The sequence below is a fragment of the Siphateles boraxobius genome, unplaced genomic scaffold (assembly GCF_051911475.1).
Source record: "Siphateles boraxobius isolate OS27281-9 unplaced genomic scaffold, OSU_SipBor_1 19, whole genome shotgun sequence".
NCBI lineage: Eukaryota > Metazoa > Chordata > Actinopteri > Cypriniformes > Leuciscidae > Siphateles > Siphateles boraxobius.
In genome coordinates this window covers 23,083,425-23,099,710 of record NW_027508799.1, presented here as the reverse complement: position 1 = coordinate 23,099,710, position 16,286 = coordinate 23,083,425, and the positions used below count along the sequence as shown (strand labels likewise).

Genomic DNA, 16,286 nt, shown 5'->3' with positions numbered 1-16,286 from the left:
ACCTTGGCTTTATAAAGCTTCATCTCCAGAGATTTGAAATCCATCTTGCTGACGAGGGAGCGCATGAAATCACTGTGAATCAAAAGAGAAGTCTCTGAGATTTTTGATATTTGATCAAATTAGATATATAAATATATATGAATAAATTATGGGAATAAAAAAATTTATACATTTATCAGAGGTTGATGGGGTTATTAGCGTATTTTGGCGGGTACTTTTTCCAACGAAATCATGTGGCACATTGTTTTGGGTGGAGGTGAGGGGGGCAATGATGCTAAAGTGTTCTGAGCCCATTGTGGTTGCTCATTATGGCCTGTCCCCTAAAACAATGACCTCGGACACAGGGCCAGCCCGCCACTATAACGGATAAATAAAACCCTGCCCCAGTGTGAGGAGGGTGTTTAGGGGACAGGCTCTGGAGCAATGTGACCAAAACACATCTACACAAATATACACTTGCACGCACACACACTGAGATAATTGCTCAGAGGCAGCGCCTATTCAGTCGGGACAGAACTCCACTGTCCAGCGTGTGGCACAACGATGGTCATCCCTGTGCTAACGAGCCCCTCCATTCAGAGAGCATGCTGGGAGGAGAATAGCTGCTGGTACGCCACCCTCAGACAAACCACTATTGGCCCGTTCATCTGGGCTTGCGGTGAGACAGGGGGTTTGATGGGAATGAAGGGAGACAGTCCAGCTAATGATCATTAATTGCACTTGGTTTGCAGAAAAAGAGCCCAAACTGCACCGTGGATAATAGCCGGGGCAAAAGAGAGCACACAAGAGACAGAGAGGAGGATAATAGCAGCTCTAACCCATTTCTATTGTTGCGCCCCATCACCGCGGACCTCGTGCTTACGTAATTGCCAAAGTTTTGGGCGTTTTGGCAGGGGGGTTTGCTAGATATGGTTGGATTTTGGAGGGGGGCACACGGGTGACCCACTTAAAGTTTGGGTGGAGTTGTTTTGACAAGCAGGTTTTGGCAGTAAGTGTGTTTATGTTTTGGACTGGGTCAGAGAGTGCAAGAGAGAGAGAGAGGCGGGATGCTAAAGGAGGTCGGGTCAGGTTTCCCTCCGTTTTTTCATTCTGAATTGGTGCAATGAGTCCAATTAAGCCATAGATTTACTGTTCTCGTCACTGGAACTGAACCCGTGGACACTCAGGCCACACACAGCCCACCCAGGATGCTTCTACCTTCACAAAAATCACACAGGTGGATGAAAATACGTTGTTTTGAGGGATTGCTGCTAATATCAGCCTCTGTATGGAAATGTAGTGGTTAATCACATGAACAGCTCTAGGAGAAAGTGCCAAAGCACTGACAGATGGCGAGAGCTAAAGGTGACAGGAGATATTTTGGACATTCGCGCAAAAAAACAAGCAGTCGGACTGGATTTCTACGAGGGTTATTGCCACTGTAATGAGTGGACATGGGTGTATATCAGCAAATGAATGGGGTCAAATCCATATCAGGGTTCAGGAGAGGTTGATGGAAAAGGTTAAAGCACATAAATGTCCCTATTGTGTCCATTCCAAAGAAACAGCCTTGTTCCTTTTCATTTGTTGCATTTGTCCACTAGCATAGGGAAAGGCATCGCTCACATGCTCAAAGAGCAATGCCGTAAATCAGCGAAGAGGCGTGACCCCAAATCCCCTCGCACACATAACCCAGGAAACCCAGAATGGGCCCCTGCGTTGAGTGGAAGCTGTTAAAGATCCTAAAAAAAGTGAGCAGGAATGAAAGAGCCTGTGTGTGGGAATCTCTGGCATATGGGCTGTAGTGTAGCATCACAGCCAAATGCCCCCAAACCCTCATCACAGTAATGGACTTCAACACGACACACGACCGCCCAGGCTGTCATGGGTCACCCTCGAATCGTATGGCAGGAAGACAAGTGCTGGTGTGCTGGGACATTGTGTTGTATTATTGTAAAATTGAATGCTATAGGTGCTACAAATGGATACACACAATTTTCGGTCCTCCATGTGCACATGTCCTACACACAAACACTCATGAACTACCCATCCTTATTTATGGAAGGTCAGTGACTCCTCTTCTATTGTGTGTGTTGAATGCTTGGCCGGTCGACTCACTCTAATGTGGCTATTTTCTGGGCGAGACTGGCCACTACAGCAAACAGGCGCAGATCCGTAAGGCCTTCTGTCACTCTGAAATCAACCAGCTCCAGAATCTGAGAACAGATCATATACTTATTTAAATACATATAAATATATATTTAAAATAATATTTTTAAATGTATATAATATATATATATATATATATATATATATATATATATATATATATATATATATATATATATATATATACATATATATAACACTTAATAGTGATAATAGTACTAACAAACAGAATAAATAACATTTTATTTCATTTTTATAGATACAATTATTATAGATAAATGAAACATGAGATGTTTAGCAATCATGGCAGTAGTAGCCTAATTAATTAAATCAAAATGATCAAATGATGCAGAGTCTCACAACCAGGCTTATATTCAGTTGTATGGTGTAGACAAGTTTGTTTGGTGTAGATAAGGGCCCTGCAAGATGAGGAATTCTACTGTGCAAAGTTCGGCACAGATTTTCAGGGTGTGTTTGCGCTGTTACTTTGATTTGCATGAATCCTTTAGAGAATCGGGTGCTAAAACAACACAGACAGTACATGCAAATAAATTGCGCTATCAGCGGTCACAAATAATTTTTAGTGAATTGCCTCCAGACTTTGAGGTAAAAAAAGAGACGGGCAGATCATATATTTTTCTGTGAAAGCAGCGTTCACCCTGTACACATATATTTCCTCTTCTTCAGTCAGAAGTTCTGGGGGAATGATCTCTTTCAGGGCAAGTAGCACTTGGAAACAGCTCAGATAACCATCTCCATCGCTATCAGCCTGCAGGCAGAGTATACAGTAAAAGACAGTTAACTGATTGCTGTCATTACCAATATGAAAATGAGCAAAACAGTTTTTTTTGATGAGAACATTTTCTTTTACTTACAGCCTCAAAAGCCCTTTTGTACACTGACAGCTTCTCCTGATTGAGTATGCAGTACTTTGCCAGAAAATCGACTGCAAAACAAGCACACAAATGTATTAAAATGTGGGATACAATCTACAATAGATTGTATAATATATATATATAACTATATATATATATATATATAGTTTAACTATAATTTATTGTTTATACATATATATATATATATTGTTTAACTATTAAATACAGGTAAATAAACTAACAAATACAACCTTATTTTAAAGTGTTGCCAAAAACGTGCATACAGAAGTTACACTTATTGCTAAATGTGGATTTACCATGGTATGAATTTTAGTTTTCTAGAAAGTTTAAGTTTAGTCTAGAGTGAAAGGAAAAAGAGAGAGTCTACTAAAGATTATGATTTAAATATGCGAGTCAGAAACTCTATTACAATCAACTATAGATGCACACTAGTTCGGGGTCTGTTAGATTTTTTGATGTGTTTTAAAGAAGTCTCTTATGCTCACCAAAGCTGCATTTATAACCAAAAACACAGCAAAACAGTAGCATTGTGAAATATTATTGCAATTTAAAATAACTGTTTTCTTTGAATATATTTTCAAATGTAATTTTATTCCTGTGACGGCAAAGCTGAATTTTCGGCATCATTTCTCCAGACTTTAGTGTCACATGATCCTTCAGAAATCATTCTAATATGAAGATCAGATGCTCAAGAAACTTTTTGCATGATTGTCAATGTTGAAAACAGTTGCTGCTTGATTAATAAAAAGTTCAGAAATCTTTTGTAACACTGCAAATGTCTTTACTGTCACTTTTGATCAATTTAGTGCTGCCTTTCTGAATAAAACTTTTAATTAAAAAAACATCTATGAAGCCTGAAGAACAACACCATAGAAAAGCTAAAGCCATGTATTTTACTATTTACCATCAATTGATTCCAACCACATAATGAAGAATAAAGGACAGGGAAAGGCAGAAACTTAACCATTTGGCCACAGAGGGACAGACAGATGGGAATGACTAAGATGAGTTTGGAAAAGAGGATCAGAACAGGAAAGTTAAAAAGAAAAAGAAGGAATAGGGAGGAAAGAAATCTGTGGTGAGCTCATTTAAGCTGCTGCCACTCCAATACATGAAACAAACGAGAATGATAGACAGAATCCACTGAATAATGGATCTATTCATCAGCGAGGCAGAAGAATAGGGAGGAAAGAGTTGATATCAGTGTGGATTTAAAGCACTGGGCCCAATGAGCTGCGGCCTGCTCACAGGGGTCCGATTCAATCTGCCATTTATCAGCTTACCCCTAATCAAACCCGGGCCTTGCATGGCCTCTTCCATTCTCATGCAAAGTGTTACATTCGCATGTAGTCAACTTGACTTGTTAAGGCCTGATTGATCAAAACCTCTCGGTCCAGAGACGCACATCTGTTTGCAAATAACTGCGGCTAGCGAGAGCTCTGGTGTCACCCCGGTCCCTCGGCAGCGCTTGGATTTAGCTTCAAATCTGAAACAGTGATCTGTTCGGATCATTGAACTGATCTGCATTCACTGACTCTCGCTTTATCTGCACTCATCTGTCTCAGATGCTCCCAAGACACTGAATCTGCTGGCCTGGTCCTGCTGCCACTGTCTAGATCTGATCTGTCTGGGTCGCACATGTGTATTGGTCTGGATTTTCACTATATGAGACATGCAGCTAGATCACTTTAAGAAGTGTGTTTTCTACATGTCTAGTAAAATATGTCTGGCCCATGGAAAAAGCATGCTTGATGCAGCCAGAGTTGTGACATGGTGAGTGGTGCACATGCTGACAACATATACAAGCAGTTAAGGAGAAGCAGGTTTAGAATTATGGCATGTCCCAACTGTGTTTCCCCTATCTACCCCAATTTCCTGTTTATCTCCATTGACTTGTTCACTTTTTGAGTCTTGTTGTCCAGTAAAAATAAGCATACATGTTTTTAGATATTATTTTATTATTTACCCAATTCACATTTTTTCTTTTATTTATTTATTTATTTGCTTATTTAATAAATTTACTTTATTTATCCAGTTCACATTTCTTAAACCATTTTTTAAGCTTAAACTTTATTTATTTATTTTTGCTCATTTTCAATTTTTCTGTCTGTCTAGCTTTAATTTTTCAATCCATCCATCCATCCATCTATCTATCCTCTTGGCATTTTTTCTTTTTTAGTATAAACATAGATTTATGATTAAAACAAGAAAAAAAAATTCCAATGAGGCAAGGAAAATAAACTTAGATATTCTTCTTAATAAATAAATCTTAATATGGTCAAAGTTTTTCTTTAAAGTCTGAAAGTATGCATTATTTTATTTAAATGTATCTAGTGGGTTATCTAAAATATGACCTAAGGATTTTTGATCACTGCTTTTGGAAAACACAGATTAAGAAAATATTTTTTGCTGTTTTTGTTGTTGTTGTTAAAAAGTCAACTTTATTATTGTAATCTGTGTTTTGATGAAGTCACCTACAGTCTGGTTAACAAATGAAACACACCACACTCTGTGGTATTTTTGTAGGCATATCAGTTATAATGTTCCTCACTTAGTAAAATATTAAGCATGTAGTATACATATCTATTTACACCTGCACCACTTTCTGACTGTCTGTAGCTCCACCAAATTCCTTATTTTACCTCCTCCCGAGGCCTTTGAACTTCACTATAGTCCTCTGATAAACTCCACTATAGATGTCTTTTAGACCCCACCAGAGTGCTGCATCCCAACTCAGGGATTTGTGGCTCTTGGTGTGTGTGTGTGTGTGTGTGTGTGTGTGTGTGTTGGGGGGGGGCTCTATGCCGTGGATTCAAGGGAACAAAAGGTGCAGTGGAGTGAGAGATTGAGGGAGGAAGCACAGGCAAACGTGCGGGAAGGGGGATGGCGGGGGCACAAAGCTCCTGGGCTAACGCCTCCCGCCTGATAGCCTTATCTGATTCTGCTTCAGCGGCTGATGGCTTTTTTTTCCACCATGGGCTTTGCTGCACACAGGTTGGGCCCTTTGGTGTGAAGCCTAGCAGAAAATGTTAATCAAGAGAAGAAGTCTTAAAAAAAAGAGGTGGAGAGAGAGAGACAGAAAGTGAGATTGCAAGAACAGAACTTCTCTCGTAATCTGTAATGGGAGTGACGGCAATTCAGTAGCAAATGGAAGCCATGGAAAAGGGAAAGTGTGACAGGGTTGAAGAGAGCCGGGCGACGTGCACCCCGTCAACCACATTTGCACGTTTGTGTTTTGTTGCTCTCTTTTTTTTGACAGAGTCACTCGGGCTGACGGCCTCAAGCCGGAATCATTCTATGCAAAAGGCTGAAGACGCCATAGAAAGCTGCAGTCACATCCCATTTAACACTCACTCTTAAGGACAGAACTTCACAGCTGTTTCACTGCAATGCACTGATTGCACGTCCTTTCACATCTACAGCCAATGAATAATGGATGTTCATTTTTGCTATTCAGTGTAAAGTTATTTCTTAATGTCTTAGAACATATAGACTCAACGTTTTAACTTTTCTTTCTTTTGCCTTAAAATAAGTTTGTCATGAAGGTCAATGATGCTACATTCTGACACACATGTGTTTGTACGTACTCCCGCTCAAAAATAACACTATCATCCATACACAGAGACTCATTGTGCTTTATGGGGGCCGTTTTGTACCCGTGTTTGTTTGTGTTCTATATTTAATCCTGCAGCTTAATTGTTTATGTTCATCATCATTCAGAAAGACTCCCTTACATAGTTTACTAATAAGGTCAAACTGAATCTGCAGACTATGACCTCTTTTTTCAGATTGGGGTTGCTCTACATACGGTAAATGTCAAATAATGACAGTAGCTATCAAAAAACGTGTGTGCTGAGTGCAATAACGGTCAAACCAAGAAAAGCCTCAACTGTTTCAACTATAAGCACTTTCAGCCTTTTGGATTTTTGAAAATAAACTTTCTTAAAGCACATTTCATACTATTGTATCTGTCTACTAACAATGTCCAACAGTGGACATACATGCAGAATTTGACATTTTATTTCATAAACATTTCCACCATACTGTGTTTTATTCTGGTGGAAATAATTGTTTTTGGAAAAAATGGAAGGCTCTTTTGCCTTGCTAAGGCTAATTTCATAGCATTATCTGCATCTTAAATGCATACAATTAAATAATATTTTCACACCTAAATTTACACATTTAAAGTGATATTTCCCCGGTTTTGTTTTTCATCTCTAACTCTCTACTGTCACTGTTTCCTTTTGATAAAACTTTATTAGGGCCATCATTTTTGTACATGATGGAAATTATGCCAAAACTGACAGTCGTTTTTTTGTGTGTGTGTGTGTGTGTGTGTGTGTGTGTGTGTGTGTGTGTGTGTGTGTGTGTGTGTGTGTGTGTGTGTGTGTGTGGTAAATCATTTTATATTTATTTTAATAAATACTCAAAGGGTTTATAATAAAGTAAAAAAAAAATTATGATGGATCTTCATAATCTAATGTCTAGGTCTGGAACAAGGATATAACAAAGTCTATAATTTTTTCATAAAAAGATTCTATTACAACCTCTGAAACATAAAAATTGCCTGTAGTTGCTACATCTTTGACACTTAATGGTTTCCAAACATGCAATTGAAAAAAATCTATATATTATTTCCAGTTTCAACTTTTGTGTCTGATCTTAAAGAGATATGAGGTCCTAAAAGTATTTGGTCACCTGAGACTCACTTCGAAAAGTATGAATTTGATTGCATTGATTAAAATTATCAAAATAAAATGGCATTCACAGTATTTAAAAGAAATATACCACAAACCAATCTTTCAAATGTGTGTGTGTGTGTGTGTGTGTGTTTGTGTGTGTGTGTGTGTGTGTGTGTGTGTGTGTGTGTGTGTGTGTGTGTGTGTGTGTGTGTGTGTGTGTGTGTGTGTGTGTGTGTGTGTGTGTGTGTGTGTGTGTGTTGGACTTTTTGGTTGTCAGATGTTACGAAAACAAGAGTAATACCTTTGTAAACTTGACGGCAGCTGACATCATACATCCACAAAAATCCTTGACCCAAGTTGAACAAAAGTAAATGTTTTTTAAAGTAGATTAAGTATAAAAGTTACTTTTTGTGACCACTATAGCTAGCCTATACCACATCCTACACCACACACACATTGTATGCACTCTGTATGCCACGTGCGGACCACTGTGGTGCTGACCCAACTGAACTTACACGGGCTATCCAACTCTGCTGTGCTCCTTGATTTTTAAAAATTTGGCACTGTACTTTGGTCCCTTTGAACAAGTGCAGGGGGGAAATTTTGGCAGACCTCTCGAAGCAAGCTTTGTTGTTGGCCGCCGGACACGTGGCTCCGCCCCTTTACTGCCCATTATAAGGAGGGGTGAAAAACAAACAAAGACACACACAGGCAACACACTCCTCCTGCTGGCTGCATGCCATGCACTCTCAAACACACATACACACAGATCACAATCCCTCACAAACCACTACACCCTGATCTCCACTGATAACTCCACAAAGGGCAAATCATCTGTTATAACTTATCTACAGCGATAACCCCACAATGGCCAAATCATCTGCTATTATTGCCACCGCTCTCCTTGACATTGTCCCTTTATTAAGGGCATTGTGGAAAAGCCCACTCTGTTTGGATGCCGCATAATAGAGTCTTTGACAGATTCACTTCTCTCCCTCTCGCTGTGAGCTTTGAAAACAGCGAGCATATTCCATGCTCCGTGCTTGTCAATAGCGGGACTGTTTGTTTGCCTAGTCACTCTGAGCTAATAGTAAACACACACAGCTACTCCATCCTTTAGCACTGTGCAAATAGCACTTACATAAAGCCACTGTACCTACCACTAACACACATATATACACACACTTTCTGGCCTTTCAGGATGCTGAGCTTTTGAAGAAGCCATTCATCAGTGAGAAAACAACAAATGAGCCATAAAGTCAGCCTCCTACATGGTCTGAACACTAACCACTGGCAGACTTGCAAACAAGCAGGGTGGGGCAGTTTCAGGTCTACCAGGTGTTCCCCTTCAATGCTAACATTTATCAGAGATCTCCACTTTCTCCAAGTGACCAGAAGAAACATAGATAAGGGCTATGCTTGGAATAGCATTCTACTCATACTATTTTTACAGAATGCAGTCTGTACTATTGTGTGAAGTATGCAAACTTTCTGCATCCAGAATCCCATACTGTCAGAGTACTGGATATTGTATGTTCTATAATACATGTACATGTACATACATGTACTATGAACACAGTTACTACAGTTACACATACTACAGCTGCAATGCTGGCATTGTCCTGTTACCGAAAACAGCTATTCCACTCTTCTCTAATATTTACACATGTTATGACTCCTCTCCTGTAACCTCATGTGACATTGGATGTGCATTTTGTGATGAAAGGAATACATGTATTATGTAATACACAAATATCTCATTCTTGACAGCAAAATTTCGTGGGCAAAAAAGGTCCATTGTCAATAGCATAGCAAATTGTCAATTTCAACTCAAGCACCTTTTTGTTGTTCATTGCAGAGAATTCACATGAAAATGAGTTAAATCTGGATGGGAACTTTATCGCCTTCTCACGAAATTCCCAACCGTGCAGATTCCCATAATGACTGTATTTCGGCATATTTTTAAATGGTAAAATAAGTGAACAAATGAATACAACATGACCACAATTGAACTAAAACAAGAGAATGCAATTCGTACAACATGGCCATTTTACTTTAATGAGGGAACAAATTAATAAAACATAGCCACACATTAATATGTTGAATTGTTAATTCAAGGCCACAATATAATGTTTTTTCTTCGTCACATCACGTTAAATATACCAATTCACCTTTTTTATTATGCTAGAAGCCACGCACTGATTTAAATGTAAGGTCAGATGAATATAATGTAGCACACTATTTGTATTTCACATACTTAAAAAAATAATAATAGTAAGCAATATATACAGTACTGTACTGTCCAGTATGTACAGTAGGAAACCACAAAAACAGAGAGGAAAGAAGGAAAAAACTGAAAGAACAGGGAAGGCCAGACCTATTTTGGGACACTTGCCATTTGTGCATTGATTTTCTGGTCAGTATTGAGAGAGTGGGTACGAATCATGTCCAATTAGGGCTTTTGAGGAGTCACACTCACACATGTCTGAGAGACCTCACACATATTCATACACACAATTTATTGTGAATGCCGTCTCGTTCTGAGGGAATCCCATGGGAATAATTGGTACCGGAGAACAAGGGAACTTAAAACAAGGACAAATGCAAGTCATTCTGAAACATTAACATTTTCAGCACATTTCTCTTTACCGTCTCCCTTTCAAACTCCTCTCACTTTCATCCACATACACACAAAGAGTAACACTCATCTCTGATGTGAGCGACAGCTGCATGCTTCCTCCTCTTGTGCTTGATTAGGAGCTGAAGGGACCTGTCCAATCAGGCCTATTCACACAATACCCCTGCATTCACACAAGCCCCGTGACCTCCCATGACCCAGCTGGGGCTCCGCCCCTTCACCTTGACCTTCAGTACACACCCTCTCTCTCCTCAGCACTCCAAACTGCATATCCAATCATGAAAATGGCCAGCAAATTTGGGACCATTGGCGTAGATTGGCAGAACGGCACTCGAAAGCACAACTAATTAAAAAATCAAGTGCAAAGCTCCGAGCTCAAAACTAAACAAGAGATGGTGGGACGACTAGAGTGTGTACACAGTGTCAAATTACAGCGGTGGGTTTCTCTGTTTGAATGGTGTAAGCGTTTTTTGTCTTTAAAATGAAAATGGTGGCCCTGAAAGGACCTTATCAATCAACAGTTCACAATGGCAGATTGGTAATAAGTGACTTGGAAATTATGTCATAATACAATCTCTGAATTCAGAGTGGTTTTCACATGGATTTGTACTTACAGTCCTCAAACTTAGCGCAAGGGCTCTGATGAGTGGGCTCAGTCAGGTCTTTTCCATCCTGCAGTTTGGAGTAAATCTCCAGGGCTTTATTCTTCCTCGCCTCTGTCTTCATTATCTCCTTCTTCCTCTTCCTCTTCTCTCTGAGTCTGTTGGATCTGTTCCTGTGCTTTTCAGCATGGTCACTCCTCTCTGGGCACTGCAGGACCAGAATGGTCCCCTCGTTTGCTGGGCTTTCTTTAATTTAGCAGACATCAAACCATATAACATGCATATTAGATTATTAAATAATGCACAGCTGACTTGTGATTAGTGACTTAATATAAATTAATAATACAATTTAAATCAATTTAAAAATAAATATAAAATGTTCACAAAATACATTTTTTATTTCTTATAATATAATTTAATTATATAATCATATAATATATTGCATTTTAAAAAAATTACAATTTTGAAACACAAATATATGAAGAATTATTTGTATATCTGCACTTTAAAATAATGGCTGCAAAGTGAAAAAAAATAATCAAGATTTCCTGCCAATCTTAAGAAAGGAGAATGCAAAAGTAATAATGGAAAATCATCAAATGTTCGATTTCTTTCAAATTTCTTTTAGATTTATTTATAATTATTTACAGATACCAATAGCACTGTCTTGCCATCCCCTGGGGTCCCAGACCCCAAACCCCTGCTTTATCGCCGAGGAAAGATGGACCACCCATAAAAATGTTCTGCTGACCTGACCTTTAATATTCTGTTTTCTTCTAAATGCTACTACTAATCTACAATTAATTTTGTGCATTTTGAAACATATACACATCTACACATGATAGAATTAGATGTATTTGTTTAATTTATCAATGTGTGAGACCACAAACAATGCTTTCTTTCTTTTTTGTACCTTTACTTGGCTTTTTCTGTGAATCAGATACCAATGAGTTGTCTGTGGCAGAATTCTCAAATGTTCCCCTTAACTCTTCCATTCAAAATGTACTTATTTTGTTTCCTTCCTCCTTTACACTTCATAATCACATTTTCTGTCCTTCCTCAAAGACACCATTTAAAAGCAAAATGCTCTCTTGAGAGACCTGGAGGTCTGTTAATTTAACAGCGGTCCCAAATTAGCAGCTTCCATTAGAACTCATTGAGAAGTCCTCACAAAGCACTTCCTGCGTTTAGAGACACAAAGAGTGAGATCGATTAGCACTGAATCTGTGGGGGTTTCTGGGTTGTGTGTTCTTCAGCATTTAAATCTAAAACATTGGACTGTGATGTGGCTTTGTGCAACAGTGTGAGAGAGAGGAGAACAGGAAAATCAGCTCTCGTTCTCATTAACACAACTGCACATGAATTCCAGGGGTCAGTTTGTTAATTATTCAACCTAATGTTTCTACATTTGCAATTACAGAATGGGCTAGTAAATGTACAATAGTAAATGTCTTTGAGAGAGTTGTTCTCAACTGGTTGGTTGAGATACAGAAATGGGCTGCATGTCTGTTCAGTGTTATAGACAGCAAGGTAAAACAATGCTAAATGAATTTTTATTTTTTTATTTACAGAATAAACTATGATTATTTATCGGGATTAAAAACAGTTCGGATATTGTTGATAAGAGCAGATGTCTCTGCTTCTATCTCATTTCTGATCATATAGGATAGGCTATAATGCTGCTTTGGATTTCTCACCTTGACAGATGCCAATACATCACGCTCAGCCTTTAATGGTGTGAAAACAACAGCCATATTTTATGGTTTTGCAAAACGAGCAAATGAGACGTGAAAATGGACAGTTAAGCACTTGCTCAGCTCTAAAAATGGGCCGTAATGGATCTGTGATCAGCTCTATGCAACGTGAGAATACTGACAACAAGGCACCTTTGCATAAATCCTGCAAGGGCAAACGGGTGTACATAGTTTATGATTCATAGTTTATGATCCACAGACTGTTGGTCCTTGTAATCTAAGCAAGCAGACTGCTGCAGCCCAAACTTGATGTTGGAAAGTTTTCTGTTCATGCAAATTTTAAAATCAGCCAATCATGGAAGACATTTGTTGTTTTTATTAAAAAAAAGAAAAGAAAAAGAAGAAGATTAAAAAAATGCTTGCAAGTCTTCACACGTGAGATCAGAGAATGTCAGGTTCTACTTCCCATGGGAAAGCACATTTTATTGATTTTGCTCTAAAATAACATAGTGAAACCACATTTGAATTGTTAATTAATTCTATTAGATACCTTTCTGGCCAATTTTAATTACACCGATTTAAATACTTTATACTTTGATTCAAAAAGAGTGCATGGAATGATCTAATCAATACATTTCGAGTCAACATATTGATTCAGAATGAGCACTATATGTTTCTAAAAGCTAGGTGTATTTTTTTTTTTTAGTGGATTAAACATCTCCAGACCCTGACCGTTGTGTGAAATCAAGTTTCACAGGGCAATTTGTGAAACTTAACTAATTCAATTCAGCGTGGCCTATATCTCCCTGTAAAACCTCCTTTTCTTACACTGCATAATCCTCCAATGCAGAACAGTGATTACTTAACGGTCAAAGCTGGAAACAAGGCACTGACCTGCTTAGAAACCATCTTAAACCCACACACGCCAGGTTACCATACCAACTGGCCGGCCTGAAAGAGACAGATAGCTGGATTTGGCTGAGAGTGGCAGTGTCAAATCCTACATCTAGCCCTCGCCTGGTGCTCACAAGGCCATAGAAGACAAAACACAAACCTCCCCTGGTCCGCCTTGGTTAACACACACCCTGTCCACCCTCCCATGTGGAAATCCGAGCATCCAGCTCACCAGAAAGAAGCAAGAAGGTCGACCGTGTATCTCTTTCTTTGTGTGTTTGAGAAAGGGATGAGCGTCAACAACACAATCGGACGGCAAGAGGCTTTCAGCAGTGCCACCCAAAGCCATTCTCCTCCATTTTTTGGCAGAATAAAGGGAGGGGTGGAGGAAAACGGGAAAATCCCTCCTTGATTATTATTCATGGTACTGATTGTCCTTTCTGGATCTTCAGTTTCCCAACATGTCATTCCATTCCAGCAGCGCTGACAAGTGCCAATCAAAGAGTCAGTATCCGGGTCTCAGCGCTGTCCAAACGATTGAGGATTTGGCAAACAATGGCTTCCGAGCCCTCGGTGACAGTGAGAGAGAGACAATGGTGGCAAAGTGACTGTGTCAGTGTGTGGTCCTGTTTTAGGGTGAAACGATCCTGCTCCGAACACGGCTAATCTCTCCTTCCCCATCTCTTTCATTCATGCCCTTAATCTTTTCGCCAGTGCCTGGTGTCTTCCAGAACAATCCTCCTTGGTCAGTCTGGTTTAGGCCCTTGTTTTTGTCCGGGGTGATGGCACATTCATGTCCCTCTGTGACATCTTCAGTTTCAGCTGAATGCTAAAGACTATAATAAACACTTTCAGGGGTCACCCGAGTGACCAGGAGAAAAGCAATAGTAGCCATTCCGTCACAAAAAGGGATTAGGACACCTATGAATACATGAGTAAGGAGGACAAAGGAGTGGTCAGGGAGCCGAAACTGGTGGGAATCGGGACCGTGTCATGTGTCATTTTGTGCAGTGACTGAAACACCTTCATTAGTGTGTGCGAATCATGATTCGAAAATGAATACTTTCTTCAAGCGGATGAATAATTAATGTTGTCTTGCAGAACCAGCACACATCGTATTATTTTTATAAGAAAAAAGCTAAACAAATTTAAATCGGACTAAACCACACACAAATAAGCAGATTATGTCATTATTGATTGCTTTAACCATGTAAAGCCTGACATATTAAATAATAGTCTGATATATATTAATGGAACAGTTCATTGTACCTTTAGATAAAATCTAAAATAAAAACTATTTATATCAAATTTGATACATCAGGCATTTGATACATCAGGCAGAATATGGAGCTCATACTCGAGGAAAGAACAGGCCCACACTGAGCAGAAATATGCCGTTAAGTGCAGTTGCTGAAATTTTGGACACGTCTTAGTAAGATGATATTTAAATGCTTGGTTTTATGATCATAGCACTGTAGCTTTTATTGCGCAGGGCAAAACATATAATGCAATAAATTAACGTTTGTTAAAAGCCTATTGTATCATATTTGAGACAGATTTTAACATGATTTACCAAAAAAAAAAAAAATTATATATGGATAATCAAGAAAACCTAAGTTGCTTCAGTCCAAGTTCTTGAAATGTTACTAACAATATAAGAGTTCTTCTTATGTTTACTTTATACAAATCAGCAAAGATTGCACAGCAAAAAGACATGTGTACCAAAACTTTTAGAATTATTCTAAAAGTAATTTGCTTCGGATTTTTCGAATTTTGAACGTTTATCATTTAAAGGCATAATTTAATCACCCTCATGTCTTTTCAAACCTGTATGGCTTTGTTTCTGCTATGAAACACAAAAAGATGATATTTTTAAGAACTATGTATCCATATAACGAAATTAATTGGGGTCTGAAACAACATTGGACCCCACTGACCTTTATTATATGAACAAAGAACGTCATACAGATTTGGAATTACATGAAGGTGAGTAAATGAAAGAATTAAAACATTTTGGTGAACTATCATTTTAACATGAGCTGCTTTGATGGTGAGTAATGTGCTTTCTTCTTTAATTTCTCCAACTTTCCTCTATAAAATCGAGACCTTTAAGAGGCTTTTGCTTATTTTTGAGTTCCAATCAGTGATAATCCACATGGTATTCTCAGCGGGAAGCTATAATCTCATGTCCACAGTTGTAGACACATTGAGGCCTCTTCAATACATACTGGCCCTGGGATGACCTCGCACTGACACCACACTGACCCTCTCCCTAGGAGTGACCATGTCTTTGGACTTTGAGGAGGGTCGTTGTGCTCAGACACTCCCACGTCTCCTAGGTTACACAAGTAACATCTCTTTTGAGGTGAATTACTTTTATTTACCCGTCTTGGTGAAAGAACTGAACTCAAGGTCCCTTATTTATTTTTTTCTGGTAAGTCTCAAATGATTAACCCAGTCTTTAGGTGTTGGGTCTAAATAAAAAAGGGGAATTTTTAGTCAATACCCCATTGGAGTTATACCACTCACCTGTCAGCAAAACACAGGGAGAGAGTGGCGACAAATAGAGCGGAACATCTTCATCTTGCAACTCGCAACCTTGGGGTGAAACAGGACAAAAAAAGTGTTACAGATTAAGAACCACAAAAAGTCACAGAATTGACGAAGGTAAATTTGATTTTCAGTCTTTTATGTTTTTGCACTTTCAGTGCTGGGTTGCGGCACGAAGGGCA

At 38.8% G+C, this 16,286-nt stretch overlaps 1 protein-coding gene across 5 annotated transcripts in view; it reads right to left on the bottom strand.

The window, feature by feature from the left end:
• Nucleotides 1–16,286, bottom strand: part of LOC143741856 (uncharacterized) — a 63,951-nt gene that overhangs the window by 2,072 nt on the left and 45,593 nt on the right. For 4 of the 5 annotated variants that reach the window (XM_077234352.1, XM_077234353.1, XM_077234354.1 and 1 more), the window contains 6 exons: nucleotides 16,084–16,152; nucleotides 10,979–11,212; nucleotides 3,024–3,094; nucleotides 2,807–2,917; nucleotides 2,098–2,195; nucleotides 3–72 (listed from right to left, as the gene is read on the bottom strand). In XM_077234352.1, the coding sequence (XP_077090467.1) occupies nucleotides 3–72; nucleotides 2,098–2,195; nucleotides 2,807–2,917; nucleotides 3,024–3,094; nucleotides 10,979–11,212; nucleotides 16,084–16,152 (653 nt within the window). Of the gene's footprint in view, nucleotides 1–2; nucleotides 73–2,097; nucleotides 2,196–2,441; nucleotides 2,669–2,806; nucleotides 2,918–3,023; nucleotides 3,095–10,978; nucleotides 11,213–16,083; nucleotides 16,153–16,286 lie in introns of those variants that run through there. The other variant, XM_077234356.1, reaches the window with a different exon arrangement.